The sequence below is a fragment of the Tursiops truncatus genome, chromosome 10 (genome assembly GCF_011762595.2).
Source record: "Tursiops truncatus isolate mTurTru1 chromosome 10, mTurTru1.mat.Y, whole genome shotgun sequence".
NCBI classification, from domain to species: domain Eukaryota; kingdom Metazoa; phylum Chordata; class Mammalia; order Artiodactyla; family Delphinidae; genus Tursiops; species Tursiops truncatus.
The window spans coordinates 68,886,917-68,907,962 of NC_047043.1; the positions used below are offsets into that span (position 1 = coordinate 68,886,917).

General features: G+C 44.0%; 2 protein-coding genes across 3 annotated transcripts in view; one reads left to right on the forward strand and one right to left on the reverse strand.

Moving 5' to 3' along the window:
- The window catches only part of LRTM1 (leucine rich repeats and transmembrane domains 1), a 32,325-nt gene extending 16,351 nt beyond the window's left edge, over nt 1–15,974 (reverse strand). The window contains exon 1 of the mRNA XM_004320673.3: nt 15,901–15,974. Coding sequence (XP_004320721.3) covers nt 15,901–15,974 — 74 coding nt within the window. The remainder of the gene's footprint in view (nt 1–15,900) is intronic.
- CACNA2D3 (calcium voltage-gated channel auxiliary subunit alpha2delta 3) overlaps nt 1–21,046 on the forward strand; it is a 788,131-nt gene that overhangs the window by 670,231 nt on the left and 96,854 nt on the right. The window lies entirely within an intron of this gene.

Genomic DNA, 21,046 nt, shown 5'->3' on the forward strand with positions numbered 1-21,046 from the left:
TTCCAAGGCTTCTGTGCTGCTAGCATTCAACTCAGCCTTGACTCAACAGGCAGGAGGGGGTCCTGACAAAAGACCAGGAGGCCTGGCCCCTTGTGCCACTCTGGCAGTACCCTTGGGCATGAAGTTGAAAATTTGGATTGTGACTATCCTTAATGGCCTGCTCTTTGGGATCCCTTTCCTCCTTTGGACAAGCCCCGTCCAGCCTCACAGAACCTAGGACACTCATCCTGCCTCCTTCCTGAAAAATCTGCTTCACTCAGCCTGTCATCCTTCGTCCTTCTCTCCAACATTCTTTGAGCGTCCGATAATACAGTGGGGAAAAGTCAGATGTAGACAACAAAGAGCCATTTAAACCTTAATAAGGGCTAAACGGTTCCTTCCTCCCTTCCTTCCCTCCCTTTTTCCTATCTCTCTACTTTCAGGAGCACAGAATTTAATAATAATTATTTGTGTGTGATACATGACCATCAGTGGCTTGTATGTAGCATTCAGTCATCAATGGGTCATAATATGACAAACACCTGTGAATCTAACACTCATTCTAAGAACTGGAAAGCTTCCAGTAACTTATATCAACCTGCATGCCTCTGTGTTTCCCAGGGCCCAGCAAGCTTTTTTTGTAAAGAGCCAGGTAGTAAATATTTTAGATGTTGAGGGCCATGCGGTGTCTGTTGCAACTACTCAACTCTGATGTTATAGCACGCAGCCAACCACAGACAATCTGTAAACAAATTGTGTGCCTGAGCCCCAGTAAAACTTTATTTACAAAGACAAAACAGGTAGACGACTAGATCGGCCCACAGGCCATAGTTTGCAAACCCTGCTCTATCCTGCTGTCTAGCCACTACTGCCACTGCTCCACCACGGCCAGCTGTCACCCACCCCAACTGCCACTGCCCCACTGGACATATCCACCACCCTGTCTCCTTCTTATCTGTAAAATGAGAGGGCTTGAGAGGATGATCTTTAGGCCCCTCTTATATCTAAAACCTTGTCATTCTGGTCAGAGTGCTTGAGTAGGCTTGAAAGGCTTTGTATTTACAGACTTCAGGGGAGCTTGGACAAAAAATTTGAGTGTCTCTTTGGGTTACAGCAGAGCTATTTAGCCATGTCCTGCAGGGCCCAGCTAGGGTCCTGGACTCAGAGGCCTGAAAAAGATGTATCTTTTGACAGCATAGCTGGGCGTAGGAGGCCAGGACACCTAAAGGAAAACTGCAGGCAGTCGAGGATACCTGCAGTTAAAGCCAGGCCATGTGGCTGAAGGAGGAAGCGCACTTCCGTGGTGCTTACACTCTGAGGTTGTGTGGTCTTGGGCAAACCGTTCACTTTCTCTGAGCCTCAGCTTCCTCATCTGTGGAATGCCTACCTCACAGGAGGCAGGGAGGATCAAGGGATACATGTTAAGTGCATGGTACAGGTCTGGTAAAGCAGATAATCAGAAGTGGCATCTCCTGTAAGCAGTACATCTTCTCAGCCCTCAAACAGTCTTGACTGACAGCTCCCAGCTAATCTGTGAGCACCCTGGGAATACGCAGAGAGCCCCCACCACTGCTGGTCTCCTGGGAGCAGTGGCCTACTGCCCAAAGGGGCTCTTTGGTTCAGTTGGCTCTAACGGTGATTCAAAATGGGCAGTGCACACTTGGAGTGGAAGGCTCCTGGACCTAGAAAGACTTTAGATGCAGGGGCTGATTGATTTATTCCATCTGGCCTCAGCCCAGAGAACAAAGGGAGGCTGTGTGATCTGCATGCTAATACCTGCAGTGCCTGCCTTCTGTCCCTCCCTCCCTCGGTGAGCCAGAGCTGAGAAGTGGCAAGACAACTGTGCATTGAAAAGAATCACCCAGGAATGACATCACACGTCAGGTGAGGTCAAGCGACTCCCGTGAGGGGCTCCTGTACCAAGATCTAGTCAAGAGCCCAGTTCCCCACACAGACCTTGCTTCAGACACACCCTCAAAGGAATATGGTGGCTACCGTTACACTGCAATTTCAAGAATTCCCTAGTTTCTGTATATTTTTATATAAATGTATTTCCTATGTGCTTTTGCCCGTTTTAAGTCAGAATGTTTCCCTATATTCTTTTGCTCATTTTAAGTCAGAAAATTTCCTCACATAAATTGGTCTACTTAACATTTCACCTCCCTCCAAAAAAAAATCAACAATTATTAACATTTAAAATGGATTGTGTCTTAAAATCCAGCAAATATGTAATAGCTCTTTCTCCCAGGTGATATTATACAGCTATTTTAAAAGAATAAGTTAGAGCTAAATATATCCACCTGGGAGGATATTCATAATAAATTGTTAGGTTAAATAAATCAATCTGAATAGGAATGCACATTGTATAGTCCCATTTATGTTGAAACAAACAAAAAAAAAACCCCAAAGGTGGAAGGATTAACTCTAAAAATGTGCATTGGTTTGTCTGAAGATGGAGTAAGTGGGGAAGGATAGACACTAAATTGATAATACTGCTTATCTAGAGGACAGCAGTAATTTAAGAAGAAAGAGAGGAAAATTAACTTTTTTCTGTTTATACCTCTGCATATTCAGCTTGCTACATACAACAAACACATATTACATCTGTAATTTTAAAAATACAAAGGAAATGAGCTGACTTTTGTTAAATAGCAAGAAGAGCTTCATTTTGTTCACTGGAATATTTGAGATGGCTTATCCTCTAGTTACTAGCTGTGTTATATGTGTAAATAACATCCTTAGAGTTCAGCTCCTCTCACTCTAGGAAGATTAACCCCAAAAGTGCCATCTGTCTTTCTTTGCCAAATGATCTCCACATGTGACCAGACCTTATAACTCAAAGGAGCACTTCTCCCAGTTTTAATGTCTGCTTTGGTGAAATTTTGGCAAAGTGCTCCCCCCATCCCCATCAGTGGGCCCCATCCAAAGCAGGTGCTGTGGTGATCTGATGTGGGGTAGGCAGCCAGGCCGAGTGACAGCTGCAGCCCAGGATAGCCTGGAAGAGGCCCTTGGTACCACAGATCGATGCAGAAATTTCATTTAATTATGAAGAGAGATTTGGCACTTGGAAAATATTTCCCTGCGGTTGTGGATGACCAAACAGCACCTAGGTATAAAATTTATACAGAGCTTTTTAAAAGACCTCAGTGTTATTTTCTCCTTTCTTCCTTCCTTCCTTCCTTCCCTCCTTCCTTGTTTCTTTCTTGTTTCTTTTTTTCTTTTTCTTTTTGGTCATATGAAACATATAACAAGAGAACTAGAAATATATATTTTAAATGGCTATCATATCATTCGTTCAGTGCTTACAATGGGCCAGATATTGCTAGGGATTTATATTAGGTAAATTATAAATCCTTAATGTAACTGCTGTAACAAATAAACCTCCAGATCTCAGTGGCTCCACACAACAACTTATTTATTGTTCTTATCACAGTCTAGCTCAGGTTGACAGGGGCCAGGCTCCGGTACAGTCATTCAGGGACTCAGGCTCCTTCCATCTTGCCACTGTGCCTTCCTCTTAGTTCTCAGAGTTCTCACCATTAGCTGACTGATGGTGGAAGAAGATGAGGACCCGGCGTTGGCCAGGCCTGGAAATGGTACTTATCAGTGCACTTACATTCCACTGGCCAGAAAAAAATCACATGATCATATTTAACAGCAAGGGAGGCTGGGAAATGTAGTCTAGCTGTGTGTTTTGGAAGAAGAGTCGTCACAGGTGTTGGAGAGCATTAGCAGTCTCTGCCTCCACATTTTATTTGCATTATATCACTTAAAGTTGACAATAACTCACTAGTCTATAAGCTTAAGATGGTTTCTTTGATTTCTTCCCATAGTTTCTACAATACCATGTAGTATGCACATGAAATTAATGTTGAATGAATGAACGACAAAACTAAAGCGCAGAAAAGTTAAGCAACTTGCTCAAAGTCTCCAGTGTATTTATTGCAAACACATGGATTGTGAGCATCCATATTAGGTAAAATATTCAGGGAACCTATAGTTTTATGTATTTTATGGCTTAAGATCTTTTTAAAAAATACAATCCATTCTTTTTTATGGTAAGCTACAAATTTTATTATCTGGAAGTTCTAACTGACTCAGAAGATAAAAACACGGTTCCTTTTGAGCCATTCGGCCGAAAATCAAGGCTGCCATATGGTTTCTCTAGTAAGAAGGTAGGAAGGATATGTGTACCTCCTCATTCTTTCTTGCCTTTTGGATAAGGTAAAAATTCAGGTTCAAGGACTTCCTAGGGTCATTCAGTTTACTTCATATGACTATCCACAGAGTTTAAATTCCTTTTACCTGGCGTTGGGATGTTTGATAAAATGAGTGGAATAGTGGATATGAAATGTGTGCCTCCAAGCTCCCTAAAGCTAAGGAAGACAGTGGCCAGAATGCATGAGACTACTTCTTAGCATCTACTTGTCTAGTGAGCCCAGGTCTGAGCTAGGGGCCATGGGAACTAGGAAAGACATAGCACGCTGGCTCTTGGCCTTCAAAGAACTTACCAGTTTGGAGGGTGCTGTTTAGCAATTCTTACTTATTTTATCAGTCAGTGCTGATCGTCTCATCACCTTGCACCTGTTAACCCATGTGAAAACTGTACATGACTTGCTTGGACACCGACACTGTCCAACTCTCTGAGAACCAAGTCTTGGAAGTCCTTTGGCTGATAGCGGAGGCAGACCTAGATGCTTTTTCTTTTTTGGTCTGTCCACTATGTCAAGGTTAGAGGAAGTAGACTTCCCATTCCAATGTCTTCCCAGCCTCAGCCTCCCAGCAGTTGGTTTGCCTGCATACTGGATGTATGTGAAGATAAAGATGCATTTCAGATAAGTATGATTAAAGGTAATTAGTGAGCTCATACAGCTGGTGGAATAAACACAGGCAGATGCTGGTTGATATCAAGCTAATGAAAGAAACAAAAGGATCAAGAAATATGGCAGCTTAGGAAGCCTGGCCAAGGCCTCACACTGACACATTGTTTTACTTAGATCTTTTGATTGGCTACTTTTGTCCTTGCCCCAAGAATATAAATTGGAATCAAATTCATGTTCATGTTTGATTGTTTACTTATGTTACACATAAAATGAGTGTTTTGTGCAGCTCTTCTTGGTAATTTTTTATTTGCTTTTGTACTTTTATTATAACATGATAAAAGTCCAGTTTTTGAAATAGATGACAATGTGTTTTTCATATTTTCAAGTTATAGCAGTGTATGTATATTGTGATGAAATAATGAATCTGTGTTGTGCCATTTTCTCTTTAAAGTTTGCTCTATGTTGGCTCTTTGCTACATGTAGCTTGAAAATGTTCTGGAAAACACAGTTGTCTCAGGCAGGATTTACACTGTAACTCACCAATTATAGATTCCAAACTTTAGGAATCCTTTTCATTATTCCAGGCTTCATCTGCCCCATTATTTCATTTTAGAACACTATCCCTATTAAAAGAATGGAGTCTGGAGTGAAACCATCTAGATTCAAATGCTGTCTCCAACATTAACTGGCTCCATGACCTTGAATGAGTTATTTAATTTCTCTGATCTTCAACTTCATCGTCTGTACAAAGGAACCCAACTGGCAGATTTGCAAGGAGGATTAAATAATATTTTAATGTAAAAATCTTAACAAAAAATGCCTCTGCACCTAACAATACATTCTCTATTAATGTGTCTGTATGACATGTATCAACTAGGCACTTAGGCAGTATCTACTTGCACTAATCTGTTTGGAACAAAAACAAACAAGTTAAATGCAAAGGAGCGTTTTGCCTGTGTGACAGAGTTCGCCATCTTTTAGGATTATAAAGCACGCGTGTATGTGTATTTGCCTGGAATCATTCGCAGTCTGAGTGAATTTGTGCTCTACATATCTCTGCTTGTCATCAAAATAGTTCCACAAACAAAAGAAAGTTGGTTGTTGGTGTTGCGCGACTGCAGCCTTCATGTGGGACTTTTGTTAACAAGATAAAGGTCCTGCATTGACTCTGATGCAGCTTTCTTCCAGGTTTATAACAGTCAGCTTCCCATTCCAGTGCAACAGTAATGGTCTCATCCTTTCATTTCATCCAGGAAGCCCATATTGGGTCACCTACTATGTGCACATGCTGTTATTTTTTTTAAGGTTTACCTACCAATCTTTCCTCTAGTTAGTCCGTCCTTGGTAGGAGGCCCTTTTCCCCATCCTTGTGTAATTAGAGAAAACATGTAGTCATCTCCCCAGGGCTGTTCAGCTTTCATGATGAAGCATGACTATCAGAGTCTCGAGGTTGATACGAGTGGAAACATTTGTGTTCAACAAGCAGGCTCCTCCATGTGTTGTCAACATTTCATTTGTGATTCTAATTAGGGCCGAGGAGAAAATAAACTCAGTGTACTGCTCTCCACTGCTATAGCTGATGTTTATAAGTTTCTATCCATGGCCCTGGGTTGCTCCTACCATGAAGGCATTTGGCAATACAGCTGCGTGCTGCTGCCGTGTGTGATGAAGAGCTAAGATGGGTAAATCTACTGGGACATTACTAAGAATGAGCAATGTAGGTGTTTACTTCTTAGAGATTGGAGTTTCTTTATTTTTTGACACTTTAAATGTTCCTGAAAGTGAAAACGCCCTTATGTAAAAATAGGGTATGTTAGAGGCACTCTCATTGTGACCCCTATCTCATCTCATCTTCTCTGAAAGTCTGTTATAAATTTCATTGTGTATTATTTCTTTATTAAGGAGGCATCTATTGAGTGTTCCTGACCTGTTAATCTCTGTGTTTGAGGATATTATGGGCATGAAAATAAGACAGCAAAATAGATGGACCTACAGTCCAAATGGCCCCTACAGTCTCACAAGGAGACATACATATTTTCAAATATATGAAAAACTACAGCCATGAAAAGTGCTAGGAAGAGGAGGTACATGATGTTGTAAGAAAATATAGTCAGGGAATCTGACTTGGTAGCTTGGGGCAGCCATCCCTATGGATGTTTTAACCAGCTGAAATCTGAAGGATGGGCTAGACTTCAATGCAGAAAAGAAAAGTGATGATGAGGTAAAGTCATTCCAGGTGAAGACATGGCATGTGTAAGGCTGACAGGCCAGAGAGATGGCACAGTGCCCTAGAGCTACTGGGAGGCCAGTATGACTACAGCACAGAGGGTGAGGGGAGAGCTTAGGCAGGCAGATCCTGGAGAAGAGGTGAAGAAGCTGGTTGTGGAGCCCCATGCCCCCATCTTCCACTATAACTGTGTTATTGATTTTGAAAAGCTCTCTCTCCCTCTCCCCACCACCCTCACACACACACCCACACACACACATACACACCCCTCTGCAAGAATGCTGCTTTCTGGTGTGGGGGTCGGGGTTAGAGCCCTGCACTGAGCCCTGTACTGTATGTTGGGAGGTGCTGTCACTTCATAGGCAGTGTCCTTTGTCAACTCCACCATCTCACCGTAACTAAAGAGATGCATCTTGCTGTCCTTCATATGCTTCTTGGGAGAGGTAGAGAGGATTGTAACTCTGCAAGCATTTTGAAATCTCAGTACACATATGTCAAACCCTGAGCTTTTCCTTATAGATTGTGGCTGTGGGCGAATCCATTCCACACATGCCTGGGGGGCTGCAGAATGGAGCTGTCAGCCTCCTCACACAGGGAGTCAAGGAGGAGTCGGCCCTGCTGGGGCACTGAGGCTACTTTGATGGAACAGAACTTTTCCTCCTGAGTAATCCTGTGCATGTAAATGTGGATGTGATACCTAGCATTCCAGGGGTGGCAAATAGGTGCTTGAGGTAACATTTGTGGGCCCAGGTGGTCCCATCCAGCAACCCTGTGGAGCCCAGCATGGCCTTAGAATCCTTTCCAGCTCAGTAGTCGAGACAGACAACTGGTGGCATCCTGCTAACATAATCCTAGTTGCTGTTCCTGAAGCAGATCCTTGCCATTCTCAGAAGTGACTGATAAGTCTGGAATACAAAGCCAAGGGCCAATTTGCTGAGGGGAGAATTTGAATCACGCCCTAGGAAGCTACTGACTGAGCCCACCTACCCCTCCAGCTTCTACATCTTGATGTAAACTTGGTATTTTCTCCTTGTCCTTGTAAACATGGTAATTTTTCTACAGTGATAAAAATAAGCTCTTTAGTTTTTAAAATGGACTTCAAAAATGACAAATTATTAGGACACACTCAAACAGAAGTTAGGTTTGTGGTCTGTGCATTTGCACAGGAAACCCCTGGCATGCACTAGAAATATGATTAAGTCAGGGGATGGCACAGGCATTTTGTGTTTCTCAATTTGGGCGTGTGGGTGATCCCCAGGTAGAGCTCCTTGTGATTGCCAGGTGTCTGCTGGGAGTGGCAGGTCAGCAGTGAGCTCATGTAGGTTATCTTGCTGAAACTTCCCCAGCAGAGCAGGTCCACTGGCTTAAGAAAATGAAGTACCTGGTCCAGAAGAAGTCCATCTGAAAGGGTAACAAAGGTTGGACCACACACTGGGACCAAGAGGAAACTGAATCTAATTTCCCGGTTTTTTCTCTGCTCTTCCTCTTCTTCTAGAGGCGGCAGAGTGCTATCATTAGCAGCTTATTCTTTGTTTAGTTCCTCCTCTGTCTTGAAGTTCAATTGCTCTGACTGACACAGTAAGTCCCTAAATTCTCAGGGCTGAATTGAGACATCTAAAACTCATAGAAGACTCAGAAAGTCTCTGGCACGTGGTGCTTTACCTGGAGACAATCACGAGTTCCTCCTCCATTCCAAGAGTGGAACTATTATTTTCTGCATCTTACTGAAGGAAAACCTGAATCTTAGTGAGGGTGTCACTTGCCAGAGATCAGTTTGTCAGTAGGAGAGTGGGAACTTGAACCTGCATTGCCTGATTTCAAAGCCTTTTAACTCCTGTGTTCTTTTATTGCATCTTATTCTTTTCGTCAGCAAAGGACGGGCCCTAAAAGAGACTTAGCTCAGACACAACGGACTTGGTAGAATAATGCGCTCACCCCTACCCAGCAAGACCTCTGTCTTTGTAGGTCTCCATTGCCCATTGCTTCTCGGGGCTAAGGGCCACCAAGAGAAGAGGACAGCTTGCCACCTGTCTGTTCTGGGAAAGCATCTTGGGGCCAGAGGTGAAGAAAGCAGGGCACTTTGTGCATGGAGCTAGCGTTAATCTGGTCCATCCCCAGAACGGCACTGTCAGTCAGATCTCGGCCGTATTTGTCATGGCTGCTCCCCTCTTCAGAAGCTGCCCCCACAGGCCCACCCTCTCTTCATCGCTGGGCAGCTAGGGGAGAACTCCCTTTGATCTCTAGACTGGTAGCAGGAAAAGCCTGACATTTTGTGGGCTTCCTCCTGCCCCTCTGCCAGGCGGTTGTTCGGACAGCCACATGAACAGAGCCCCTTGGTCACGCTGGCTTTAAACATCCAGACTCAAGACAGAGGAGCATGGCATGGGAGAAGGTAGAAGTGTCACGGCCACTGCCTTCACACTGAGGGATTCTCGGTCATAATGCAGAGGAGAGGATACTGGGACTCAGGTCTGAGCAGATAAGCAGCTCTAAAAAAGGAAGAAGATGGAGAGGATGGAGGTGACCGGACCGCCATCCCACTGGACAGCTGGCCTTCCAGGGTCAAGAAAGAACCACACACCTGCCACGTTGGTTTATAGCCTTGATCTGCAACTCCACGCCCTGAATAAAAGGTGTCGGCCTGGAAACGGATCAGCTAACTTTTGAGATACATCCACAGTTTAAAAAGTAAGACGGGTAGCTCTTGGGAGACTTTGACTCTTTTCTACTTATCCTCCTTCACAAAGGAAAGTTTTCGAGTCAAGTAATTCTGAATAGGGAACATTTGTCTTAAAACTATATTCGACTTCCCTGTAGTATAGTATACTTTGATGCATTAAAATACAGCTCGCCCCACTCAGATTACTGCTTCGGTGCCTACTGCTATAACATTAAACTATTCCTCGCTGATACTTCATTAAGCTCCACCAGCATTTCACATGCAGACATCTCACAGAGCTTCGGGCCATATGTTGTATATGCTGTCAGGCTGAACTCTGACTTTAGTCCTTAAAGCCCCCTTCCCCTGTATCTTTATATAGTGCAGCATTTTCAAAAACTTTGCTACAGGCTACACCCAAATTGTGGACTGGTGGAAGTAAACGCCTCTCGTTGTGTAGGTGTGAATACCTAAAAAGGAAAAAAAAAAAAAAAAGGGTTGTTTTATGAAAAGTTCTTGTTTCCTGGACATCACGTTTACATTTATTCTGTATTTGATATTATTATTTTTTGACCATTTTTGGGGGAAGATGGAATTTTTTTGAAACCATATGCAAAAAAGGGTGTGCATTAGTGCACAGTGAGATCAGCTCTCTAGCGGGGAGCTAAAGGTATCTGTATGTTTGCATTTTGAAAAATCGATGGGTATAGCCATAAATGCCGATTCTTTTAACAAGACTAACTTTGTCATTTAATAAGGGAGATTATTTCATAGATTTAAAGCCAGTTAACACATTTAAAACTTGATAAGACAAGGCAATCCTGGTATGTTTCCTGTTCTCCAGTGATTAAAGCAAATCGAACGCTGAGACTAGGGGAGGTTTTCTCATGGTAAGAGTAATGCCATGAATGTTTCTCCTGGTAATGCAATTAGGAAATATTGGCCCCAGTTAATGTAACTTAAACAAAACATGTTGTCCTCGTCAAACTTGTTCAAGTTGTTAAACAGGCAAAGCCTTGTCCAAAAAGTTAAAAAACAGGGGCATATAGTGTTTCCATGGAAACTCTGTTAAAATACTGATTTGTGGATATGATCATAATCAGCCCCATAATCTAATATGACTGAATTAAATGAAAAAGAATCTCAGTTATGAAGTAAGCCCCCTGTGCAAGAGTGTTCTTACACATGCAGAAAACATATGGATCCTGAAGGACGTTATTTTCAAACTACTTATTGGCGCAGGGATGGACCGTTAAGAGTTTGGTTTTGTCTGTCGCGTTTCTCCCCCTTCATTCATTGTTCCTCTTTTTTTAATGCTGGAATTATGCGGGGGAGCAGTAAATAAAGTCTTGATGACATTTGGATTTTTTAATATGTATCATTGCTCCCCACACAACACTCCATATTGTTTTCATTGTCTTTTTTGACAAAAGAAGATAACCCATGATATTTAACCACTTGTGGGACGTTACGAGATTAGGTTTTATTAAGGTAATAATTTCTTCCCACTAATGGGATCTTGGTGGAAGATCTATTCTAACCGAATTTTAACGATTCAGCTTCAAATGAATGGCTTTGACCTCTAGGGGCAAGGGCCCATGCCGAGGGTTGGGGTGAGTGTCCCTGGGACTCTGGGCAGAGACTTCAAGGACGTGCACTGGCCTCCCCGCCACACCGTTCCACGGCTCAGTTTGCACCTGTCTGGGCTGTAGTAAAAATGGAAACTGCTCACCATGGGATAAACTTCATTCTGGTACCATAGCAAAGACAGCTGTCTTTCAGCAAACTTACTTGATTTATTTGGCAGTTGTTCCACCCAGAGACAGTCACGAGTGGTATTGGTGGCATCAGTTTCCTTCTCGAAAAACTATGTCCTTGGTCATGTACGAACTTCAAATGGGGTTTACCGTGTGATTATTAGCAAGAGCCTGGCAATCATTTGCACCTTAGCTTCGCATCCTAGAGCATCTGTAGAAAGACTCTGTGATAGGGCAGTGACATGCGAATGCATCCCCAAACAGGTGTGTCCGTACATCTCACACCAGTGTAGTCCCTGGATGTGTGGGGCATGGGTTCTAAGGTCACAGCATGTCTGAGATTTACTTTTTGGACAGAGATGTGCCAAGCAGAGTCAGACAAAGCGCAGAGATTCAGACCCTGACCCAAGGAGCAGAGACTGACTTCCCCCTATGTTCTCCCATCCACCTCCCAGAGCGGTTTTGCCTTCCAGGTGTGCACACCTCTTCTTATTTGGACACAGGGAGGAATAAACAATGAGAAAAGTAGGTCAGGCCAGAGAATTGTGCCAGGAGCTTGAATCTGCTGATTATTTACTCCCCTTAACGTTTCACTTTTATTTCTAATTAACTTGGGTTTATAGCAAAGTAATGTATGAACACAGTTTTTAAAAATTAAATAGTACTAAAAAGAAGCTTACACAGAGAAGAAACAGGCCCTTGACCCACCACTTCCCCTCCACTCCCAACCCCTAGTCCCACTTCCCAGAGGCAGCAGCTTCCACCTCTCTTAGCAGCTGTATTTCTCATTAGCAAATTGAAATTACTGGGGTTTATTTAATATCAGAGATTGCTCATTTACTTCCTTTAATACCCAGTACTCTGGATTCCTTACACCAGCTCTTCTTACCTTCTCACTATTCCACCAGCACAGCTGCATACCTATCTCATAGTTTCTGATTAATTAGATAGTGATTATATTATTAGGCCCATGTATGTATATTCCCTACTGTGTTAAATTGTATGCTATCGTGTGTTTTCTTTTTTATGATATTTTTCCCTGGACTGAAAAATCTGTGTGCCTTTTTACTTGCTTAGTTTTCCTTCAGCCCCTCCCTATTTTTCCCCCATGTGTTTCATCAGATATCTCAAATGCCTGTTATGACTGTTTCCTAGATATTCAGTTTTCTGTTATTTCATCATTCTTTGGAGAGACCTTGCTCCCTGCACCTGCTGCCATTCTGTTCCAGTCTGGATAGTTGCTCCCCAGTCCTGCTGGGCAGCTGCGTTCCTAAGTTTTCCCTTCGCCATTTTCCTCTGCTGTAACCCTCTTTATCCTAGAGCCATGTCTTCCTTTTTTTCTGACTCAATTACTCATTTTGCTCACATTCTCCAGTAGTTTTCTTAGAAAGGAAGAGAAAATGTTTTCAGCCCTTATAGCATTAAAAACACCCTAATTCTGCTCCTATACATAATTATCATGTGGCTGGGTATAAGATTCTGTACTGGAGATCATTTTCCCTCAGAATTGTGAAGGCATTGCTCCATTTTCTTTTGACTTCCAAAAGAAAGTCAAAGTGTTATTGTTAAGTGTTATTGTTAAGTGTTATTGTTAAGAAGTCTGATGCTATTCTGATTCCTTTGATATGACCAAGTTTCCCAACCTCCATCCCAGAAGCTTTCAGAATGTACTCTGGGTCTCTAGTGTCCTGAAATACCGTGATGCTGTGGGTCCCCCTCACTCATTGTGTTGGGCATTTTGCAAGCTCTTATGATTTAGAAATGAATATTCTTCAGCTCTAGGAAGTCTTCTTATGTTATTTTTCCAAGTCTGTTTGTTTTATTTATTTTTCTGAGAGATTTTCTTTTTCCAACTTTTTTTTTGCTCTTAAACCTGTTTATTTTGACACTTTTCTTTTCAATTTCCAAGAGTTCTTTTTTACAGCAGCCTCTTGTTGTTCCAAGGACACAATGCCATCTTTGATCTCTCGGAATATATTGTCTAAAGTTGTTGGGTTGTTTTCCTGCTGTTTGTGCTATTAACTTGAACTCATTTTTTTTTCTGCTAGTTTCTGTCTTTCTTTTTCGTGTTAAAGGCTCCCCACAAATATGTGTGGCCTAAGTTCTTATTTAGCAGTGAGGCACCAAAATGCTGATTGAAAATTTCCCCACCAATGGGCTTTACTTTTGGGTGAATCGATGGGAACCCAGCCAATTTGGGGAATGGGAATATGCTAGCAGCTCTAAGACTCACTGTTGAATGAAAAGAGGTACAGAAGGGGAAGGAAGTAGAAGCAATGTGAGGGACAGAAGCAGTGTGAGGGATAGAAGCAATGTGAGGAACCATTAACAGCAGGAAAGAAGATGAATATAACCATTCCAGTGGAGAAGAAAAATTAAAAGTGTAATTTAACAAAGAAGAAAAGCAGGTTCACATGCACTAATGCCTTGCTCCAGAATACCAAAAAATAATGACAGCGGCTATGTGACTTCAGGGAAACTGGCTCCAAACCTAGGAGGAACAAGGGTTTTGCCCAACATTGGAAAAACACCTTGCTTTGCCCTCTTCTCCAATGAATGCGAAGAATCCAATCCTTTCTAAAACAGTTGAAACAAAGGAACAGATAAAAGGTAAGAAATGCAGCTTTGGAAGCAGATGCGGTTTATTAAAAAGAATCCCTGGGACTGTTTAGTCCCCAACTGAGATTACTCTGAAGGAACAGAGCTCTAGGGTGAATGATCTTCAGCTGTAATTGTAATACTCTGTGGATAAAAATAGTTAAGCATTGTGAAAAATTAATCTGCCTGTGACAGTAGTGCATTTAAGATGATTAGAGTTATCTGGAGAGCCTTAGGCAGGGAATCGGCAGCTCTTTGCTCTTGCCTGCTCTAAGCAGTGACAATTCAAGGAGGGTTTCCATGTTTGGTTATAGGATCAATTGGTGAGAGGGGGAGGGGGGATAGTGAGAGAGTTCCAAGGGGACTTTGTGGATCTGAGAACCTGTTGCTGGGGAGGGGACAGTAAATTGCTGGCAGAAGGGTCGTCATTAATCCTTTCTGGAGCCCCATAAGGAAAGTGATCTTCCATTCTAGGGGTTATTATCAGACCGAAGCTAACAATTCTTGTATTCTCACTATGCACCAGACGCTGTGCTCTATCTGACTTAATCATCCCAGCTTTTACAACCAAGCAGAGGGAGGTTAAACGCTGGATTCTAACCCTGAGCCCACCATTAGTCTGTGCTGCCTCTTGACTCTTTCAGTAGAGTAAAGGAACAGGAAAAGGGTAATCTTTCAAGCAGTACTAAGGCAAACCTAAGAGACACAAAACAAGGAGCACAAGATGCTGTAGCTGGGGCTTGCTGGACAGGGAGAAAGGAAAGGAGTTGCTGAGTCAGGCTGGGCTACCCATGCAGGGTAGGGCTTTGCAGGAGTCACTGGGGCATTTTTGCCCGAAAACCTGCAGGAGAATATTGTGTCTGTGGTACAGCAGCATGGATCCACAGCATCCTGACTGCTAGATATCCCCCCAAATTGCCTGGTGCCCTGGGGAAGGACCCTAGTCACAGTGTGGAGATGGTAGAGACCTAACAGTATGTAAAGGGAGTCCTCGCTCTGACTGTACCCCATGAAAATAGGAGGTCCTCAATCTATCAGCCAGGACTTGGTCCTAGGAACAGAAGCTACTCTAAGTATTCCAAGTATAAAGGACTTGAATACAGGGAATAAGAAGCTTTTATGATCACTGAAGGGTGGAGAGATGTGGGTCAAGAAGCATCCATGCAGATGGCTCTTTAAGAATTCACATGGGAGCTGCTTCAAACTTCACATCTGCCAGCACATCTGCCTGCAACTGCCTCCAAAGCCACATGGCGTCTGTCTCTTTGCTGCCTCTAAAACTAGTTGACAACTCTCTAGTTGACAAACCCTAATCCAGAGCCACAAATGGAGGAGATTCTGGGAAATGCAGTCCTAGCTTTTCTTCTTCAGTGCAGGACAGGCCTCCTAAGGAGGAGGTGGTGATGTCAACTTGAATATCACCCACCAATACCCTGGAACTTCCTATGACCTCAAGTTACGATGGCATTCTATTTGTACCGCTATTCACCACCACCCCCACCCCCTCCCCCCGCCACCAACAAGCCCACTGTTTTTTGGTTGTCTTGATGATGGGGTAAGATAAGAAACTTTTAACCTGGGAAAGTTTAGGTATGTGTGAGCCTAGGGTCCATTCCAGGTGACCTCCTGAGATCCCAACAAGCTAAGTGGTCCTCTCACTGTATCAACTCATACGCTGGCTCAGTAAAAACTGTAAGATTCTTGATAATTGCCCATGACAAGAAATGAGAATACTCCTGAAAGGTTAGCAACCAGGCCCTTCATGCAGATGCACGTGTTTGCCTTCTTCATTATCCAGTGTGGTTACTGAGAGCAGTTAAAGGGCTTTGAGTGTTCACCTGGTCTAGGAAAAGGTACCATGTTTCCTGTAAAGTTTCTACTATGAGCCCCAGCATGGTCATGCTGACCTGGCACCACTCGACGATGGCCATGGTTGCGTGGGAAGCTGCATTGGGTAGATGGTGAGGCTCCCTAGGAAGGAGTACCAGGATTCATTAGTTATTCTTGACATGAAGTCAGGAAGGGCAGCACGCATGCCACAGATTTGCCTTCCATGTCAGTGATTGGATTTGCCTGCAAGGAGGTGCTTATGTGATGAATCTCTGTACATAAAGATAAGTTGTCCATCTCCCATCAGAAGGAAACACCAACCTAGACTACAGCTATATTTGTCAGGCTGCCATCCATTGCAAGCAACAAAAATCAAACTCGACGTCGCTTTAAGCAAAATCAGTAAATTAAAGGAAGTTAATTATTTGATTGGTTGGGGTGGGTGGAAGTTCATTGTTCCTTAACTAAAAAGTCCAAAGCTATATCTGGCTTCAGACACAGTTGGATCCGGGGCTCAGCTGAAGTTACCAGTATTCTTAGTTTCTTGTTTCACTTGTCTTTGTGTCAGCCCAGTTCTCAAGCAGACCCTCTTCATGCTGTGCCTCCAGCACTCATCTGATCAGCTTGGCAGACTCGGTGGAGAAAAGCCTCCTCTTGCCTGAAAGTTTCAGTTCAAAGTTCTGGGGCTGGCTCTCACTGGCAAAGCGTGGGTAGATGGCCATCACTATGACGGAGGAGGGGAGGGTGCATTCCTGTGCCTGTGGAGTGGGGGGCAAACCCTATGCAAACCATATGGACTGAAATTGGAGGCAGGACATGTCCCTAAAGGAAATAGTGTGGGTGTGGGTAAGGGGAGTGGGGCTCTTCAACCCCTCCCCCAAAAAAGGGACATGCATGCCCAGCTGGCAGAAGCAACAGCTGTATGTTATTCCAGCCCAGCTGGAGTTAGAATCAGTCTGGGCCATCTCTGAATCATCTCAGTCAAGTTGCTAGCTTCTTTGGACTTCTAGTTACTCATTTGTGTAGTAAGTAGGTTGGGTTCAATGGTCCACTCCACCATTCCAGCTCTAAACTTGTGCTAATCTGTCCATCTATGCCACAACCAAATGGACTGCACTGGGATCAGGGTCCATTAGCAACATTCTCAGCAAGTGGATGGGTTACTTATTTCAGGCCTCCTTGTGCTGTAAAGCAGCAAAAAGCAGCCTGAAAAATCTCCCAATGTTTTTGGTCGGGGTCTGAGAAAAGTTCAGAGTGGGTTTTGAAGGGACACACTCCACAGAAGCAACCGTGGTCTCTGCCACAGACACATCCATCCTACTGGATCCTAGATAGAAGATTTTTTTGCCTGCAATTCTCTTGGAAAAAGGGCCCCCGCCAAACTCATCTGGTGTGCTGTGCTCTGGGTAGAAGTAATCGCTTTTATGGGGTGTTATTCATGTCTAGTCTACCTGAGGGCCACCTCAAATAATGTTTCTCTAGCTATTAAAGGCTTTATCACGCATGAAGCCTCTCCAGTATTTTTCTTTAGGGGAAAAGAAAAAGATTCCTCTTGAAGTTTACCACCTCCAGCGGCAATTTGCTGCCCATTTCAGGGCCATGTTAAGTGGTTGGCACCTGAAAAAAGGGCAGTCTTTTTCTTTTAAGTGCAGCCGGAAAATGGGAGTCATAAGTGAAAGTAGGGAACCGGGAGAAGTATTTCCATGCGGCTGAGGTAGCTTTCTTGTTTTGTTGTGAGCTGGCAAACTTCAACATGCTCAAGCAGTGTTTTGTCAAATTTCTTAAATGCTGAATGTGGCACTGTCCCAAATGAATGTAGATGTTATTTTAGTGCTAGGAGAGATTTATTTTAATGTACAGATGCAGCCACTACAAAGGCCCCTTTTAATCTACTGGGAGCTCTGTTCCTTGCTCTTTTACTCTGTGCAACCCTCCTCCCCATTCTAGGGAAAACTGGTATATGCTGTGAAATTGCAGAGTATTCCCTCCTTCCCTCTTCATCCCCCAAGGCAGTGACATAAGTGCTGACAATAATTAAAATTAAAATGCTTTGTGAAAGAAAAAGCAATTTGCAGGGCTTCATTCCCTTGCACAGCCTGCCTGGAATTCAGAGACAACACTGCTTGATAAAAGAAAACGTACCAGCAACACAGCCCACTTGCCCAGCTCCACACTCAAGCAGAGCAGCCCCAAGAGAAGCATTTCTTTATTTAGGAAATGTTTCCTAGATAGACAGGAAGCACAGAAGGAGCTGTTCCTTTACTGCTCACCTCCAAGATGGGAAATCCATCCATTGAGCTGAGCCTCAGGTACCAATATCTTGCACCTTGGTGGAGGCCAAAATAAACAGGAAGGGAAGCACAGAGGAAGCCATGGGGACATGTGAGGTTTGGCCCAGCCAAATCTATGCTTTCAAGGCAAGACGAGAGAGGGGAGCTACAGACAAAAGCAAGGAGTTTGAGGGGGTGGGGGTGGGGGGGCGTATGTGGTTGGGGGCTGCTCACCAGACTCACTGGCAAAGGAGAAACTGAAGCCAGGACAGTTTTCAGTGCTATCTTACCCAAGGATCCCTCTTCATAATAATTTGGAATATTCCCTTTACTATCCCAAAATGAGATGCATAGAAAATATAACCTGTTTCCCTACATGCTGCCCAAAAAAAAAAAAAAAAAATCTATAGAATGCTCCCACTATGATATCAAGAAATAAAAGGAGAGTAGTTTATAGGAGGATAATATATATTTTAGTGTGTAAATGTTTGGGCAGAACTATAAGAAGAGACAGAACGAAGAGGCCAGAAGCTTGCACAGAATTTCTGTAAATGCAATAGCTGCTGTATGGGCCTCTCAACCACAAACCGTGCCTCCTTGGTGATGGGATTCTCTGAAATAGTCAAGTTTCAGGCAAAACAGAGTGTATTTGTCTCTCTCTTTCACAGGACTGAGGTTACATTTTTAGAAATTTTCACGTGCAAGACATACTTTGTATTTAGATGTAGAACAGAATTCAGTTCAGGGCCCAGCTATGGATCATGCTTTCCAAGCACATCAATACCAGGCAGAGCACTTGAAGCCCTGAGGGGCATGGAACCATTCTTTGTTGGGGTCTGTCTTGTGAATTGTAGGCCTTCCAGTTACTGTAACAATCAAACTACAAACTTCCAAAACAGTCCCCTAGGGGGTGATGCAGCCCCATGGAGAAGCATGTAGGAAAATGGGCAGCAGGCTCCTGAGTCAGGCTTGTGGTCTCTAATCCCAATTCCATCCGGTTCTAGCAGTTGTGTGGCCCTAGTTAAGTCACTTGACCGCCTGCAGGTTATCTTTAAAATGGAAAAAACATCTTCTCTCTGAGATTGCTGAAAAGTTAAGTGGGATAATGTTAGTTGGGTGCCTGGCCCACAGTGTGTGCCCTGTGTGTCCTCTATTATTGGGACCAGCTCCTGCAGCCCTTCATGTCCTGGGCCGTTTCTTCTGTCTGTTTTCTGCTTCCTTAGAGACAAAGGCTGTTGTCTCTGCTCTGAGGTGGGTACAGGTTTCCTTTGGGCCACTGCCTTGTTTCCAAGGAGGCTTCTCTCCTTCTCTTTCTTCAGAGAGGGGCAGCAAGCATGAAGGCCTGGAGGCACTGAAAGATGCCAGGAGCCTCTGAGGAACTCTTTTTGGCCTGCAGGAAACTGATCAGTTCACAGGAGTTGGAAAGAAAAATTAAAACGTAAAGCAAAATGTATGAGAAAATGTGCAGATTTACCAGTCTCACAGTAAGCAAAGTGTTAGTCTTTTCTACAGGGATAGGCTCATTAAATACATATTCTTTTTGAGTAATTTTAGGTGACTCCCTTTAGCTCATTCATTTAGATATCTGTTTTTCAACGTCTCTGAAGTCATGAAGATCTGGGTTCAAATCCTAGTTCCTCCAGAGTCCCTCTCAGCTTCTAAACCATGTGGTTGACCTCTAGGTTGACCACTCAGAAGCCTTCGTATCCTCAGAATTAAAACAGAGGTGACAGTGACAGTATCTAGCTGTGAGGATTTTATCGAATCTTCAGATTTTACAAACTCTCAGCAGAGCTGCAGATGTTCTGGGTAGTTGTGATTACATCAGGTCCAGCTTGTTTAACTTTTAGCAAAAAAGAGGAAACGTTCCACAGTGGTTTGAAACCCAAGGTCCTTGTAGGTGACATGGAATCTACAAGGAGTCCAGGCCAGGAAACGAAATGAATCTGGGGCCTGTGATAGAGTGTTGGCAGCACCTTAGATTGGTGAGTGGTGCACAGTATATCAGTCTTGGAAAAACTATGTGGAGACTCAGCTACACGTCAGTGCCGTGCACGGCATCCTCATTCCAGCCCAAGGTGGCCCTAGAGTCAGTCAGCAGCCCCCTGGGCCTTATTGACAAGCCAGCAGGGAGCCTCGGGCTGCGCCGTCTGTCTGCAGCCTCTGGCAGCAGTAGCAGGGCTAGCGGAAGCCAAGTTCCAGTGTCCCAGGATAGGAGCAGGGAAGGCTGACACCTACGAGGACGTCCTGGTGCAGGTCTTTCCTCCGGGCCGCCACATCTCTGGCTTCCCTTTCCAGTCAGATCTTCTTTCCCATGCAGTCAGTTTAGGGGCTGGAGACAGGGTGGAGAGGGGAGGAACTCGCCCAGTTCCTCCATTTTGGCAGTTGCCATAATGTCCTTCCAGCCCTGAGATTCCTCTGGGCCTCAGCTTTGGAGACTCGAGTTCCTCTGTGCCTCCCTTCGCCACGGCCCTAAGCATGGAATGCTTTAGAAGAGGGAATGGAGAAGAGCCAGGGTGTGCCAGGAAACTCTGGGAAGAATGTTGGTAACAACTGTCTTTCAAAGTGTTATCCCTCAAAGAAAGCACAAGAGGCAACTGATTAACTGCCTAGTGCCTGGAATATAGTGCATTTGCTTGTTCATTCATTCGTTCAGTCAGTCAGCCTTTACTGAAGGCTACTGGGTGCCAAGGAACCTTTGGAGAAAGAATAATTGCCTGAGTTGAGGGGCATTGAGGTCAGGCAGCCTTACTTACCACTGAGGCCTGTCTACAGTGGTCTCTACCCTGCTGAGAGGGATTTGGACTTCCTGCGAAATCAGAGAAGGAAGCACCCACCCTGTCTCCACAGCCCACCCTGGCCCCGCACAGGAACATGACCAGTGCAGTCTGTTCTGAAAGCCA